General features: G+C 38.7%; 1 protein-coding gene across 2 annotated transcripts in view; it reads right to left on the reverse strand.

The window, feature by feature from the left end:
- The window catches only part of LOC121729373, a 170213-nt gene that overhangs the window by 36741 nt on the left and 119422 nt on the right, over positions 1-14050 (reverse strand). For both annotated transcript variants that reach the window (XM_042117858.1, XM_042117856.1), the window contains one exon: positions 2977-3024. In XM_042117858.1, coding sequence (XP_041973792.1) covers positions 2977-2990 — 14 coding nt within the window. In that variant the 5' untranslated portion in view covers positions 2991-3024. The remainder of the gene's footprint in view (positions 1-2976; positions 3025-14050) is intronic.

Genomic DNA, 14050 nt, shown 5'->3' on the forward strand with positions numbered 1-14050 from the left:
CCTGCAAGCTTTCGTCATCATTCCACGCGAACAACATACCATCATCAATCCTCATCACGTTGGTAAGTGGCAGTCTTCCACCGTGCATTTTTTGCGTAACATCCTGCCATGCACTGTGAAACTCAGGAATGAACTGCCACCAGTATTTGAGGACCAATACACGCCATAGGAATATAGTCCCAGCCACCAGGGTATCCTACCCTGGGACATAAATGATAAATCCCTCTGGCCGTCTGGCGTGATAATTCTACAACACAACACCAAGAATGAGTGTAAGTGAAAATAGTTTCATATTATTTAATCACCTATAATAAAAATCTTCGTGCTAGCTATAGCGCGATGTAGCCGCCAAGCAGCAGCATCTGTTATCAAATAAATGAATTACACTTAATTTAATAAAATTAGCGGCATAGATTAAAATGCAACCTAGTTGCCTAGTGAATAAAGTTGCATTTCATTAAAATTTACTTATTTAACGTAGTGCCTTAGAGCAAAATGATATCTATTATCGTGTTAATAAAGTTTCATTTTACTTGAATGTTTGTCAGCGTGGCGCGGCTTGTGATATCACGCGCCGTGAGAAGGGGTGGCTCCTGCTCGCCTGTTTGCTCAAGCCGCGCCTTTGAAGTTACCGACTTTAATCGGATCGGGACGCGCCTGCACGAGCCGCGCTGCGCCACCCCTTCACACGGCGCGTGGCTCGAGCGGGCGCGGCGTAGCTCGTGGTAGCACGCGCCGTGAGAAGGGGTGGCTCGTGCTCGCCTGTTTGCTCAAGCCACGCCTTTGAAGTTACCGACTTTAATCGGATCGGGACGCGCCTGCACGAGCCGCGCTGCGCCACCCCTTCACACGGCGCGTGGCTCGAGCGGGCGCGGCGTGGCTCGTGGTAGCACGCGCCGTGAGAAGGGGTGGCTCGTGCTCGCCTGTTTGCTCAAGCCGCGCCTTTGAAGTTACCGACTTTAATCGGATCGGGACGCGCCTGCACGAGCCGCGCTGCGCCACCCCTTCAAACGGCGCGTGGCTCGAGCGGGCGCGGCGTGGCTCGTGGTAGCACGCGCCGTGAGAAGGGGTGGCTCGTGCTCGCCTGTTTGCTCAAGCCGCGCCTTTGAAGTTACCGACTTTAATCGGATCGGGACGCGCCTGCACGAGCCGCGCTGCGCCACCCCTTCACACGGCGCGTGGCTCGAGCGGGCGCGGCGTGGCTCGTGGTAGCACGCGCCGTGAGAAGGGGTGGCTCGTGCTCGCCTGTTTGCTCAAGCCGCGCCTTTGAAGTTACCGACTTTAATCGGATCGGGACGCGCCTGCACGAGCCGCGCCGCGCCACCCCTTCACACGGCACGTGGCTCGAGCGGGCGCGGCGTGGCTCGTGGTAGCACGCGCCGTGAGAAGGGGTGGCTCGTGCTCGCCTGTTTGCTCAAGCCGCGCCTTTGAAGTTACCGACTTTAATCGGATCGGGACGCGCCTGCACCAGCCGCGCTGCGCCACCCCTTCACACGGCGCGTGGCTCGAGCGGGCGCGGCGCGGCCTGCGATAATACGCGCCGTGAGAAGGCGCCATTAGATTGTAATATAACAAATTACAAATTAAATTATTAGACAAACTTTAATTTAGCGCTAAATAAAACAGATTACCTGTGCAAATACTCTCAACTCTCGAACATGTTCAAATATTTATAAAATTCGAACGCGAATGCAGTTGCAAATATTACATCAGGGGATAATCGCTTCTCATTACTCACAGTAAAGTATATTTTAGCTTGTACGTCTATTTGTTAATTTTTCTGTGATTGTTTTCTTTTTCGGGTCGAGGGCATACGAATTGTTATAAATTAAAGCTCTCTTACTAAGCAAATTTCTTTGAACTTAAGCAACTCTAAATAATAATTATTCTATTATTACAATTAATTTTAGTAGTAAAAATACAATGAAAATTATATTCAGAAGCGGTACTAAAAGGAAGGAAGGAATCTCATATTTTACTTTACATTTTGCTTCATAATATCGAGAGAAAATCGATTAGGTAGGTACCTAATCGATGGATGGATGGATGGATCATTGGATATTACTTAATTGAAATAGATTATACACCATAAGCCGAATCCACACGTAAGCAGATTAATCTACTGTCGTCATCATCATCATTATCAGAAGGAATGTACTCCGTTACAATCAATTTTAGTCTAGAAATGTAGACAAAATTGAAGACGCGATTAAGTTCGACGTAGCGCATAGCACGTAGCGACGTAGAGACTCGATTTTGTTACTTTTTTTTCGAAAGGGTCTAAGCTACTGGTCTGGTTAAGACCATGGTACGAGTAGTTTAATTGTGGCTATAACTAGTCTGTTGCTAGTTGGTTTGGAGATAAACGATGAGGGGGCCTGGCCCTCTCAGCTAAATTTGGTACTAGGTTACTCGGCCTACTGCGACAGAATCTTGTTTTTTTTTTATGAAATAAGGGGGCAAACGAGCAAACGGGTCACCTGATGGAAAGCAACATCCGTCGCCCATGGACACTCGCATTGCGTTGCCGGCCTTTTAAGAGGGAATAGGGTAATAGGGGAGGGTAGGGAAGGGAAGGGAAGGGAATAGTTGAGGGTAGGGAAGGGAATAGGGTAGGGGTTAGGGGATTGGGCCTCCGGTAAACTCACTCACTCGGCGAAACACAGCGCAAGCGCTGTTTCACGCCGGTTTTCTGTGAGAACGTGGTATTTATCCGGTCGAGCCGGCCCATTCGTGCCGAAGCATGGCTCTCCCATGATTTGCATGACTCCATCCGTAAGTATGTCTGAGATACTCATATTATGTTATACATAGTTACATATAATCAGGGCGAGCGTATGCAATATAAAATCCACATTTATATTGTAAATCATTTTTCCGGTCCTAAAGCCTTTTTTTTTTATGAAAAAAAAACAAAATTTTCAAAAATGTTAATCAGTAACTTCATCCCCTACGTCTATAATTAATTTTCCTTACCTCTCGGAATCCATGTTGACTAGAGGGACGCCAGCTTTGCGGAGTTATCTGCAACAAACAATGAAATATTTCATGACGAAGTTTTTATTATTTACTAGATGATGCCCGCTGCTTATCTCTCTATATTAATTTTTGACATCACATAATTATAATTGTACATAGTACCTATAATTATAATTTTACATAGCTTAAGTCTTTTTTACTTTTTATTTTCTATTCTGTATATGTTGTGTGTTGAAAAAAATTATATTCTATATAGGTATTATTTGCTATATCTCCATACCAAATTTCAGCAAAATCGGTTTAGCGGTTGGGGCGTGAAGAGGTGCAGAGTGACAGACAGATACACTTTCGCATTTACAATATTAGTATATTATTATTATTATTATTATATCTTCTTCTTATATATAAAAATGGATTTCCAAATGTGTTAGTCGCGCTAAAACTAGAAAACGGCTGAACGAATTGGGTTGATTTTAGTCTCAAAATATTCGTAGAAGTCCAGGGAAGGTTTTAAAGTGACCTGTGACACGAAGTTCACCGGGACAGCTACCTAGTTTTTAATTTACATAATATGTCAAATATTAAATTGATTGTGTGCTTTAAATTTTAGCACGAGTTGGCTATCTTACGGCAAAATACACAGTATCTAACGTAAGTTGTGTATGTGTCGCAGCCGACTGGTTTAAATAAAAGGGGGGCTCGGTGGGCGCAGCCCCCCGCCAAAACAAAAACAAACCAGTTGGCTAACCGTCGTCTAGCTGTAGTGTTGAACGTTGTAATCAACAAGTCGGCTAAACGACGTATAGCCGTGTGATTGAATGGCGTTGTTCAGTCAAAGGGCTAGCTGTTTGATTAAACGGCTATTTAAACCAGTCGGCTGCGACATATGCAATAGAAATTAAAAAGGAAAGAGAAACTTTAAAATGTTTTGTTTCTGTTGACAAATAAAAGATATATTGAAGCAAGAAGTTGCTGGCGAGAGTCCAAATGTGCTCGTATCAAGTTGGATTGTTCTGTTGGACAGTCGTATTGCCAGCAACATTATTGCTACTTTCTGCAGCTTTGAATGTAATCCAGCTTCACTGTGGTTACTGCTGTCTGCTTTGATGTTCATGCCTGAGGTTGTGGGTTCGAATCCCACCGAGAGGACCGAAGAAAGGTTAAGGTACAATTGATACGTTACATACTGTATAATATTTCTTTTTAAATAAAATTAGACAAGCAAACGGGTCACTTGGTAGAAATCAATTACCGTCGCGCGTCGCCAATGGGCACTCGCAATATTAGAAGAGTATTAAGTAATATTTTAACCTCATAGGTAAGAAATATCATAATAAGACTGAAAAGTGGTAGACCGTCTTCATCGGCAACCATAGAATTTACACAATAAATGTTTCATTAAAACTAATAAAGTACGTTTCATAAGAAATAGATATTTCAAAGGAACTAACTGAGAAGTTCCGTACCCTTATTCTGCTTAGATCCTACAACATTAAAACAGCTTCGTTCTAAACCGTTGCCTTTTTTAATTGCTTCCCACTGCCAGACACCCCTTAAGTTCTGACTTTGAGGAGGTCTGGTAGTAGAAAGCAATTGTCGTAAGTATCCGATAGTGGGGACGAGATTCGTACAGTTATTCCAAAGAAAAAAAGAAAAAAAATTGAACTTTATACTTTATCGACGATTTATTTTGACGACCTCTGTGGCTCAGTGGTGAGCGCGTCGGTAGCACAAGCCGGAGGTCGCGGGTTCGAATCCCGCCGACGGAACAAAGAGTTTTCAAAGTTCCCGGGTCTGGATGTGTATTAAATATGTGTATGATATAATAAAAAAAAATCTTAAATATATGTATAGTATAAAAGTATTAAATATATATCTGTTGTCTGGTACCTGTAACACAAGTCCTTTAGGTACTTAGCACGGGGCCAGACTGACGTGGTGTGAAGCGTCCATAGATATTATTATTATTATTATTATTATCGAAGGTTAGGTAGAACTGGATACATCCTAAAGTAAGCGCGACCGAATATTCATAGTTGCTGGTCGTTCTTTCCTCTGTAGGATTTTTTTTTTATTTTTTTTAATTTTATATTATTATAAAAAAATATTTATAGGAAAAACTTCAGCTTTTATAAAATGACGAAACTCTGGCTCTTGGGCCATTGCTATTAAACAGCAAAATTGATTTTGTTTGTTTGGGGGTATTCTCATAACACCTTAAAAACATCCAACGCCTGAGTTTTTAATTTTACCACTCAGATCGATTAAACAGCCATACACAATTTTGTAGTTTCTTGATACTGTATTGAAACCATATCGAAGCTGCATTGGTCTTGGATTAAAAGAATCGGGGTGCTGAAGTTCAGTTCGATTGGATTGGGAGCGAAGTAGAAGTTATTAAAGTTAATACGCCGCAAGGTCTTCTGAAGGCTTTGTGGCGTGGCTGTGTTGAATATAATATGGGACAAGATGAGGTGGCTGGGTACGTCTATTTCTGTGATTGTGACATTTTATTGTTTAAATACAGCTTGCCAAGAAAGAGTAAAAAACAAATTTTCCAAACGTAATCACGATGAAATAGAAGTTTTTCCGCCTCTTATTTCCACGGTCAACGTTTGCATATTATCAACCGGACACATAACATAATATTTGATTTGGTTCTTAAAGTATTTAAGTTTTCGTTAGTATAAATCTCATAATACCCCTCTTTTTTCGGCGGGCGTTAGAATAAAGTCAACTGTACAATGTAATTGTACAATGTAATAAAGTCAACTGTACAATGTAAAACTGAAATGTAACTGATCTAACTGGTTGTTGTACAATATCAAGGGAAAGGACGTTAGCGCGTATTTCCCCAGCTGGTATTTAGAATACCGATAGAGAATCACGACGAGGCTATAACAATACATAATCGATACATTTCCTAGTAGATATCATCTAGTTTCTAGTCCACTTTACTTTACACGGAGTTCCCGCCGTTATCCGCCATTTTATTGCGGCGGCCATTTTGTTGACAATTGCCGCGCTTTTGTTTTCATCGCCTTTTTTGGGTTCCGTAGTCAACAAGGAACCCTTATAGTTTCGGTCTGTCCGTCCGTCTTTCCGTCTGTCTGTCTGTCTGTCTGGCCGCGGTTTTGCTCAGAGACTATAGGACCTACATAGCTGTAATTTGGCATGAATACACATTTTAATGATGCCGACAAAACGGTACATAATATCTTACAAAAATATTTTATGGTACCTCCCCTGTAGGGGGATGTGTACATCAAGCGGGAATGATTTTTTTTTCCCAACCCCACCCCATCGCGTGGGGTGTCGTTGGATAGGTTTTTTTTAAATATTATGGGTATTTTTAGATCATTTTCTGATTTAAGGATCCATTTGTGAAATATTAAGTTTTAAAGGAAAAAATCGTTAGAGTCCAGTGTCCCCCCATTCTACCAGCTAAACGGTTGTTTCTGGAAATGTGAAAAAATTCACGGGGGTAGGAAATATGCTGAATTTAAAAGGAAAACTATCGCAGCTAAGAAGACTTCATAAGTTATTGAGTAATAGTCGATCAACTAAAAAAATGTATTCGGCGAAGTATAAAGAAACTATTCGTTCAAAATTCTTTGAAAGTAACTGAGATGATGTTGTTAGTAGTGTAAAACACGTAATAAATGCACATTCATTGACCATACAAAAAATAAAAATAAACTAGCGGTACTACGTAAGTTCGGAACCCTATATTGCGCGTGACCCAACACGCACTTGGCCGGTTTTTTTTAAATACAACGACTCCGCGACGAATAAGGTATTTCGCTGTATGTTGTAACCGTACGTATTCCAGCAAAAATTAGCCTATGCCCTATGTGGTCTATCTATATCTGTGCCATAAACATAGAATATTTTCCACATTTTCTTATAATATTTCGCTCCTAGATGTTATACAATTTACTATTATAGCCTTCCTCGATTAATGACATAATAATATTATAGTACATATCGAACACAAAAATATTTTTTCATTTGTAACCAGTAGTTCCAGAGATTAGCATTACTTACTATAATTAGACAAACTAACGAACAATGAAATTATAGAGTTTATTGCGGCGCCCATTTTGTTGACAATTGCTGCGCTTCTTTTGTTTTGATTACCGTTTAATGGCTCCGTACAATAAATCTGTCATTTCGCTAAACGACGCTGTGAATATTAAAATAGGGATTCGCATTGTTGTGCTTAATACGGTATAATCCTAATTCAGGTGTAATCCCTGAGCTGCTATTAATTGTGTATAACACAATGTAGAAAAGCTTATTTTAATGTTTTGTTGTTGCCTACTTTAAATTGAGCGATAGAGACAAAACACACGAGTAAGTTAAGTGATGTTCAATTTTATAATCAAGCTAAGTGTAAAGCAAAAATGAAACTATTATCGAATTGTCATTCTAGGTACGAGAATCTGTTTCCAAATTCGAAATACGAAAACTATTCCAGCTTTGGGTCACTTTATTAGGAAAAAAATTTAGGAAATTAGAAAAAAATCTGCAGTTGTCTGATAGTGTTTTCAACACTGTATCATCAAAACATCACAAATAGAAAAAATAGAGAGGGCTCCATTTTTTGAACCATCGACTACTTAAATAATATTATGTCTACGCAAGATAATATTTTCTCTACATAAAGTCGGCTTCACAAACGTTTAATAAAAGCCTGAACATGACAAAACATAATTACAACCGTATCGTGCAAAACTAATTAACTATTCGATATACAGACGATAAATCAACATACAAAAACACACCTTATAACCAAATTATAGAGTTGAATTTACCGTGGCAGAGCGTGATTTATTATTGGTAAGATCATGAGAACTGAACCAGTTTCTTTATGTACAATCGAACAAGGCATCGGCAAAAACAGTGGGAATACTCGATTCTAAGCTCTTTCGCAATTGGAGCACCCTGTAGTGGGAATATTGCGATACCGTAACACCCTGTATAAGATACATGAGTCAGTGGCTGATTTACCAATAGGCTAAGTAGGCTGGAGCGGCAGATTTAGAGGGGCGGCGAATTTAGCCCCATTTTTTATATCTTACAGAAATAAAAAATCCCACCAAAAACATTTCTTGTAAAATATTGCCGAGACGACCACAATATAAGGTTTACCCTGTGAAAATGATGAGATCTTAAAAATTTTCAAAAAATGTTTTGTTTTGATATGATTGTTGTTAACTAAATTACGTTAAACGTATTGAATTTCAAAGGTCAGTTATAGGTTCGGCAAAAATTGAATAGCCTAAGGCGGCACATTTGTAAATCCGCCACTGACATGAGTCATGACTCATAAGTTATCAAGTTGTCAAGTCACAAGTTAAGCTGTATTGTAATACATGCCTCTACATGTTTTTATGGACCAACATACGTGATTAAGAACGTGTAAAGGGGCATTTATTCTTCAGCACAATATGATCAATAATTGTGTTGTGTATATAGATGCTGGCGGGAAAGATTCCGAATTATTCCCGTCGAATACTTCGGAAGTATTCCGAAATATTCCGAAACTTTGGGAATATTTCAACTGTCAAAAAAAAACGAGGAAAATTGCGCTTGGAAGCTGTAAACTATTTATCTTTAGTTGTGTATCTAAGAATATGTGATGCCGGTTACTAACATTATTAGCCAAGCGGCGAGAAACGGCTTTTTTGGCTTATTATCATTACTAGCGATAAATAGCGGCTGGTAACGGCTTGTTACTTTTCTTTGATAATACCTAATCATATGAGTTCGTTTATTTTTTATGGTTTTTATTCTGATTTACTTACAATAGGATATATTAGTATGGATAGTATGGATATAAGTAAGTAATAAGTAGGTAAGTATAGATCCTCGATCCCATTGGCCATTACTAATTTATAATAAAACTAGATGACGCCCGCAACTCCGTTGCGCCAAAATTCGTTTATCGCGCCGGAACCGTACATTTTTCCGGGATAAAAACTATCCTATGTCCTTTCTCGGAACTCAAAGTATTTCCATGTCAATTTTCAGCAAAATCGGTTCAGCGGTTCGAGCGTGAAGAGGTAACAGACAGACAGGCAAACAGACGCACTTTCGCATTTATAATATTAAACCTAGAAGTAGGTATAGATAAACAATTTATATTTTACTTAAGAACGTAATGTGCCACTGAACAAATAATTCACTCAACCACCACAAACCACAAACAAACACGTATATTTCCATTGAATAATTCCGGCGAAATATTCGACGGAAACATTCGATTGCGGGGTACGAATCTTTCCGCGGGGTGAGGGAAAACTTCTCCGGGGAGCATCTCCCTTCCGCGCCGCCGTCGCCCGCTCACACGACTCGCTCGCCCGTACGAGCGGGCGACGGCGGTGCGGAAGGGAGATGCTCCCCGGAGAAGTTTTCCCTCACCCCGCGGAAAGATTCGTACCCCGCAATCGAATGTTTCCGTCGAATATTTCGCCGTGGCAGTCGGCGCGTGCGAAGCGGTGATAGCGGCCGGCGGGCGACGCTCTATGCGCGGCGGCGATCGATGATTGATGCAAAATACGATTTTTCAGCATAAATAAAAATTCATATTACTTATTTTTTTTATTAAATTCATTTTGAATAATTCAAATTTAAAGAAACTTTCCCAGAAGTATTCCGGAATTATTCGGAATTTTTCAGAAGTTTTGCAACAATAGTTGTGTATAGTCTACAGCTTCGCAATAAGTACTAGCATAGTAAACGCGGCGGCGCGTTGGTGTGGGAGCGGCCGTCCGCGCTTAGTTCGCACAACCGCATGAACAGCGGCAACGCCGCGGTCTCCCGGCATTTAATAAAAAGTAAATCTTTATTGTGCATATTCTTTGGCATATTTCGGCCATTTGCATGCATATTTCGGTCTAAAATTACAAAAATATCCTGTAAAATAACATTAAAAACTAACGCCTGTCTCTTATACTATAAACAAATCTGTTGTTATGATTCGAACTTTGCTTTATGTGTATTGTGATTTAAAATTATCAGTCAATTACTAATTTTTAATTACGATTTAAAATAAGTAATTGACTGTAGTAGTTAGTTAATATACGGTCTACAACATAGAGAAATCGGCAAATTACTATTACGTAAACAAAGCAATAGCGGCAAATTAGTTGACGGATCAAAAGTACATAAAACATTATCTTATTTATACTATGTTCTAGTGGGAAAGTAGATCTACCTACCTACCTACTTCCTTTGTGTGATAGAAAACTAATACAATAAAAAAGAAGTAAGTAGGTATCTGATCATCAAGTAAAAATTATTATATTATGCTAGAATAAGTTATAAGTGAGTAGTACTGACCTTCCTGTTCAACAGGTAATTTAAACAAAGACAATTCTGGAATTGTTGCATTACTATTAAAACACCCAAACACACAGCAATATCTATTACTCCTGCGATTATGGTCGGACATTTTTGATTCGTTTAGCCGTGGCACGGCGCGGCTCGAGCGTGCAGCGTAAAGTGTTAGCCCCGACTGGTTATGCCGAAATATTGTCCGAGATTTTGTTGTGTGCCGTGTGGCGACGCATTGATACTATGGCGCACACATACAAGCCGCGCGCGGTGCCTTTGTATGAAGATAACTTACTTCCCCTCCTTTTACTATGGTACTAGCCCTTCGCAATCATGGTATCATTGCCCATTGGCAGGTTTTACACGCATAAATATTATCATGATTCTAGTATCACGCGATTCACAAGTACTACTACGATACTGCGATTCGGCCTGTTACACCATCAATATTATCACGGAATCGTGATAATATTGATGCGTGTAATATGCCCCATTGACTGGACTTTTTGTATTGTAACTAAAACACGTTAAGACATAAGTGATGTAACTGGTAAACGGTAACACTAGTGACTAGATGTTTGTTACGTTCTCATCAAAAATTATACTAAGCGGGTTTTTTTTACCTCTATTTAAATTCATTCTGATCCTAATGTACGAAAAGCTCCGTATATGATTATATGCAGTTATAATGCACCGTGGCATTTAAATTCGTAGCATTATAATGCCACGAATTTAAATGCCACGGAATACTTTTTAGTTTTTTTATTGATTTAGAATTGATTGTGTTTAAACTTTTTAGTTATTACATAGCTTTTAAAATAGATTGAGAATATATTATAACATTACCAGGAAAATTTCAAGCTTAACCAACAATAATACAAGCTAAGCACAAAGCCAATAGCACTAATACCTAAGAGCTATCAGATGATCTCTGCCTTTGAGCTCGCCCCCGCATTGTGTGGACTGTGGCTCAAGTTAGGTCATTAGGCAATAATTAGGTAATTATATTAGGTCATTTAGGTATAGAAAATAGGTTTATTTGTGTAGAATAACGTGTATTATATAAAGTTTAATGTACTATCAGGGAAGTTGATTCATAGGCAGTAATTTAGTTGCATTTTGTCAAACGCAGCCACCACGAATATTGAACTCGACCAAAATATGATGTAAATCCGCCATAATATTATGGCTATATACTTCAATCTCTCAATGAAACATAAACTTGATTGTCACCATGATTGCGCATCTGTAGTAAGCGCCATCGACGTCGATGTTATTCGTCGAATATTTCTTTACGATCGTCGCCTGTATTTGTTCAACATTGTCCATCGTGAAGAAGGGTCTTTATACACAAAAAAAGTGGTTCACTCGAGTGAATGTTTATTTCCTTTCAAATATTAGTTTACTTGAACAATAAAATACATAACATGAACCAAAATTCACTTTATGATTTAGTACCACAGTGATATTTACCGTTTGGTCCATATTATAAATGAAACTTTGGCCTAAAATCTACATAAACGTTTTATTTACAATTTTCTTATTTTTCTACTTACATAATTACGCCCGTAATTAAAAATTCGGTCTTTATGGACAATATAATTAGTAATTTAATTAAAGGACACTTAATTTTCTTTAAAATTTTCTCAGATTTAGTAATTAGAGCTTTTTCTTTGTGTCCCTTCGTTATATCTTTTGCTGTTCCCCACAGTGTTAAAAAACTCACTGAAACAGAAAATTGGTCCTCGCCAGAGAAAAAATAAGTAAACACAAACTAATTACTTACCGTACTTTTAAAATATTATACTTATATATATACTCATTTCATAAATCGAAAAACGAGTGAGGTAACTTAGTATATATTATCAAATCAATTATTTATTAATTTTTGCACGCGCTAGGTGTAAATAACGTACTTAGTTAAGTTGGACTTGCCCATGAATTGATGTTGGTTCCGCAGCAGCATTAAGGTTTATTTTCATGAAATTAAAAGGTTTTTGGTTTATTTTTATATTTCAGTTGATTTAATGAAATTTAATTTAAGGTTTACCATTTATGACGTTACATAAAAAACTACTAGCTAGATCTCGTTCAAACCAATTTTCGTTTGTGAGTTTTTATAGTAATGTACATCATACTTTTTTTACACTTATACAATGATAATTGTATCATACCCCTACTTAAGAAGTTAGAGGGGGGGGGGGGGGGCACACATTTTACCACTTTGGAAGAGTCTCTCTCGCAAACTATTCAGGTTAGAAAAAATGATACCTATAACCCACCTAATGGGACCCCTAAAAATTTTATTAATTTTTCCATTTTTGTAGTTCCAAGTTTTAATAGTATAGCTCTTATAGTTTCGGAGAAAAGTGGCTGTGACATACGGACGGACAGACAGACAGACATGACGAATCTATAAGGGTTCCGTTTTTTGCCATTTGGCTACGGAACCCTAAAAATTGGCACATAACCAAAAGTTTTCGAACGGCACATTCTAAATTCAAAAGCTTGTCACTTGGAGCGTCATGAGTCGTGACTGAGGGAGGAAGTTGAAGGCACAGTTTATAATGGTTTATAGGGAACCGACGAACCGTGGCTCACCGTGTGGTTACCGTGGGTTCATCCATGGGTAGTCACGAGCGAGAATCACACAAGGTTTTTGCGATACAAGCCGTTAAGTTAATGGTTCGTTTAGGCTGGGAGTTACGTTCTTCATAAAGGTGATATAGAACTCTCTAAGCTGCACTCAAAGAGACTTAATTATTACTTAACTTTAATTAAATTACGAGTTTGCCAGAACATGTATGAATTATGAAATCTATGTCCATAAGTTAAGACAGTGTTTTTCAAACGCCAAGCTTCTGTAGGGGGGTCACCAAAGGTTAAAAGGACTATTTTATTTAAAAAAATAAAGATTAAGGATGCAATTTAACAGAAGCAAATCTTCAAAAATACATAGGTCCTGTACATGATAAAAAAAAGCCAATGGGGGGGGGGGGAAGGGTCGTGAAATATTTTGTCATGTCAGGAGGGGTCGCGTGTTAAGGTATCATCTTAGATCTCTACATGTAATGACTAATGAGTGCGGCCATAACAATAAAGTTGAAAGAAAAGTGTGTCGTGTCACATGTGAAAACTGTCTCATTTGACATTGACATTACAATGATCGATTGTCAGCGACCAGCGTAGAGACCGTAGAGTTCTGTTTGTAGCGCTCTTTTTTACCTGCAGTAGTATACGGGACAAATGACAATACTAACTAAACAGTAAATACGTAAGACGCGACGATTCGCTTAATTTACTCGTAGCTCCTCGTACGGTCTACATAACATTGCTTTTCAACCTGTTCGAAGCTTCTGTACACCAAACAAATCTATTGCCGCTAGAAAATTCAGAATCCAGAGGTCGAGAGAACTATTTTAGAAAAAAGAAAACTGATATAGATTGTTAGGGGAATTTTAACAAAGAGATAATGATTCTTACCGCCGTACTCAGAGACATTTAATTACGACTAACCTTCGATTTAATATAGGGTTTGACAGATAATGTATGGACCTATGTCAAAATTTTGAATTAATTACATTTAAGTAATTAATGTTCCACTCTGAGTACGGCAGTTAATCATACATAGGTACATGATGGAAAAGCAAAGGGTCTGGGCGCGAAATATTTTTTCATACCAGGGGGTCGGATCATGAAAAAGGTTGAAAAACACTGGTCTATAATATTC

The sequence above is a fragment of the Aricia agestis genome, chromosome 8 (genome assembly GCF_905147365.1).
Source record: "Aricia agestis chromosome 8, ilAriAges1.1, whole genome shotgun sequence".
Lineage (NCBI taxonomy): Eukaryota > Metazoa > Arthropoda > Insecta > Lepidoptera > Lycaenidae > Aricia > Aricia agestis.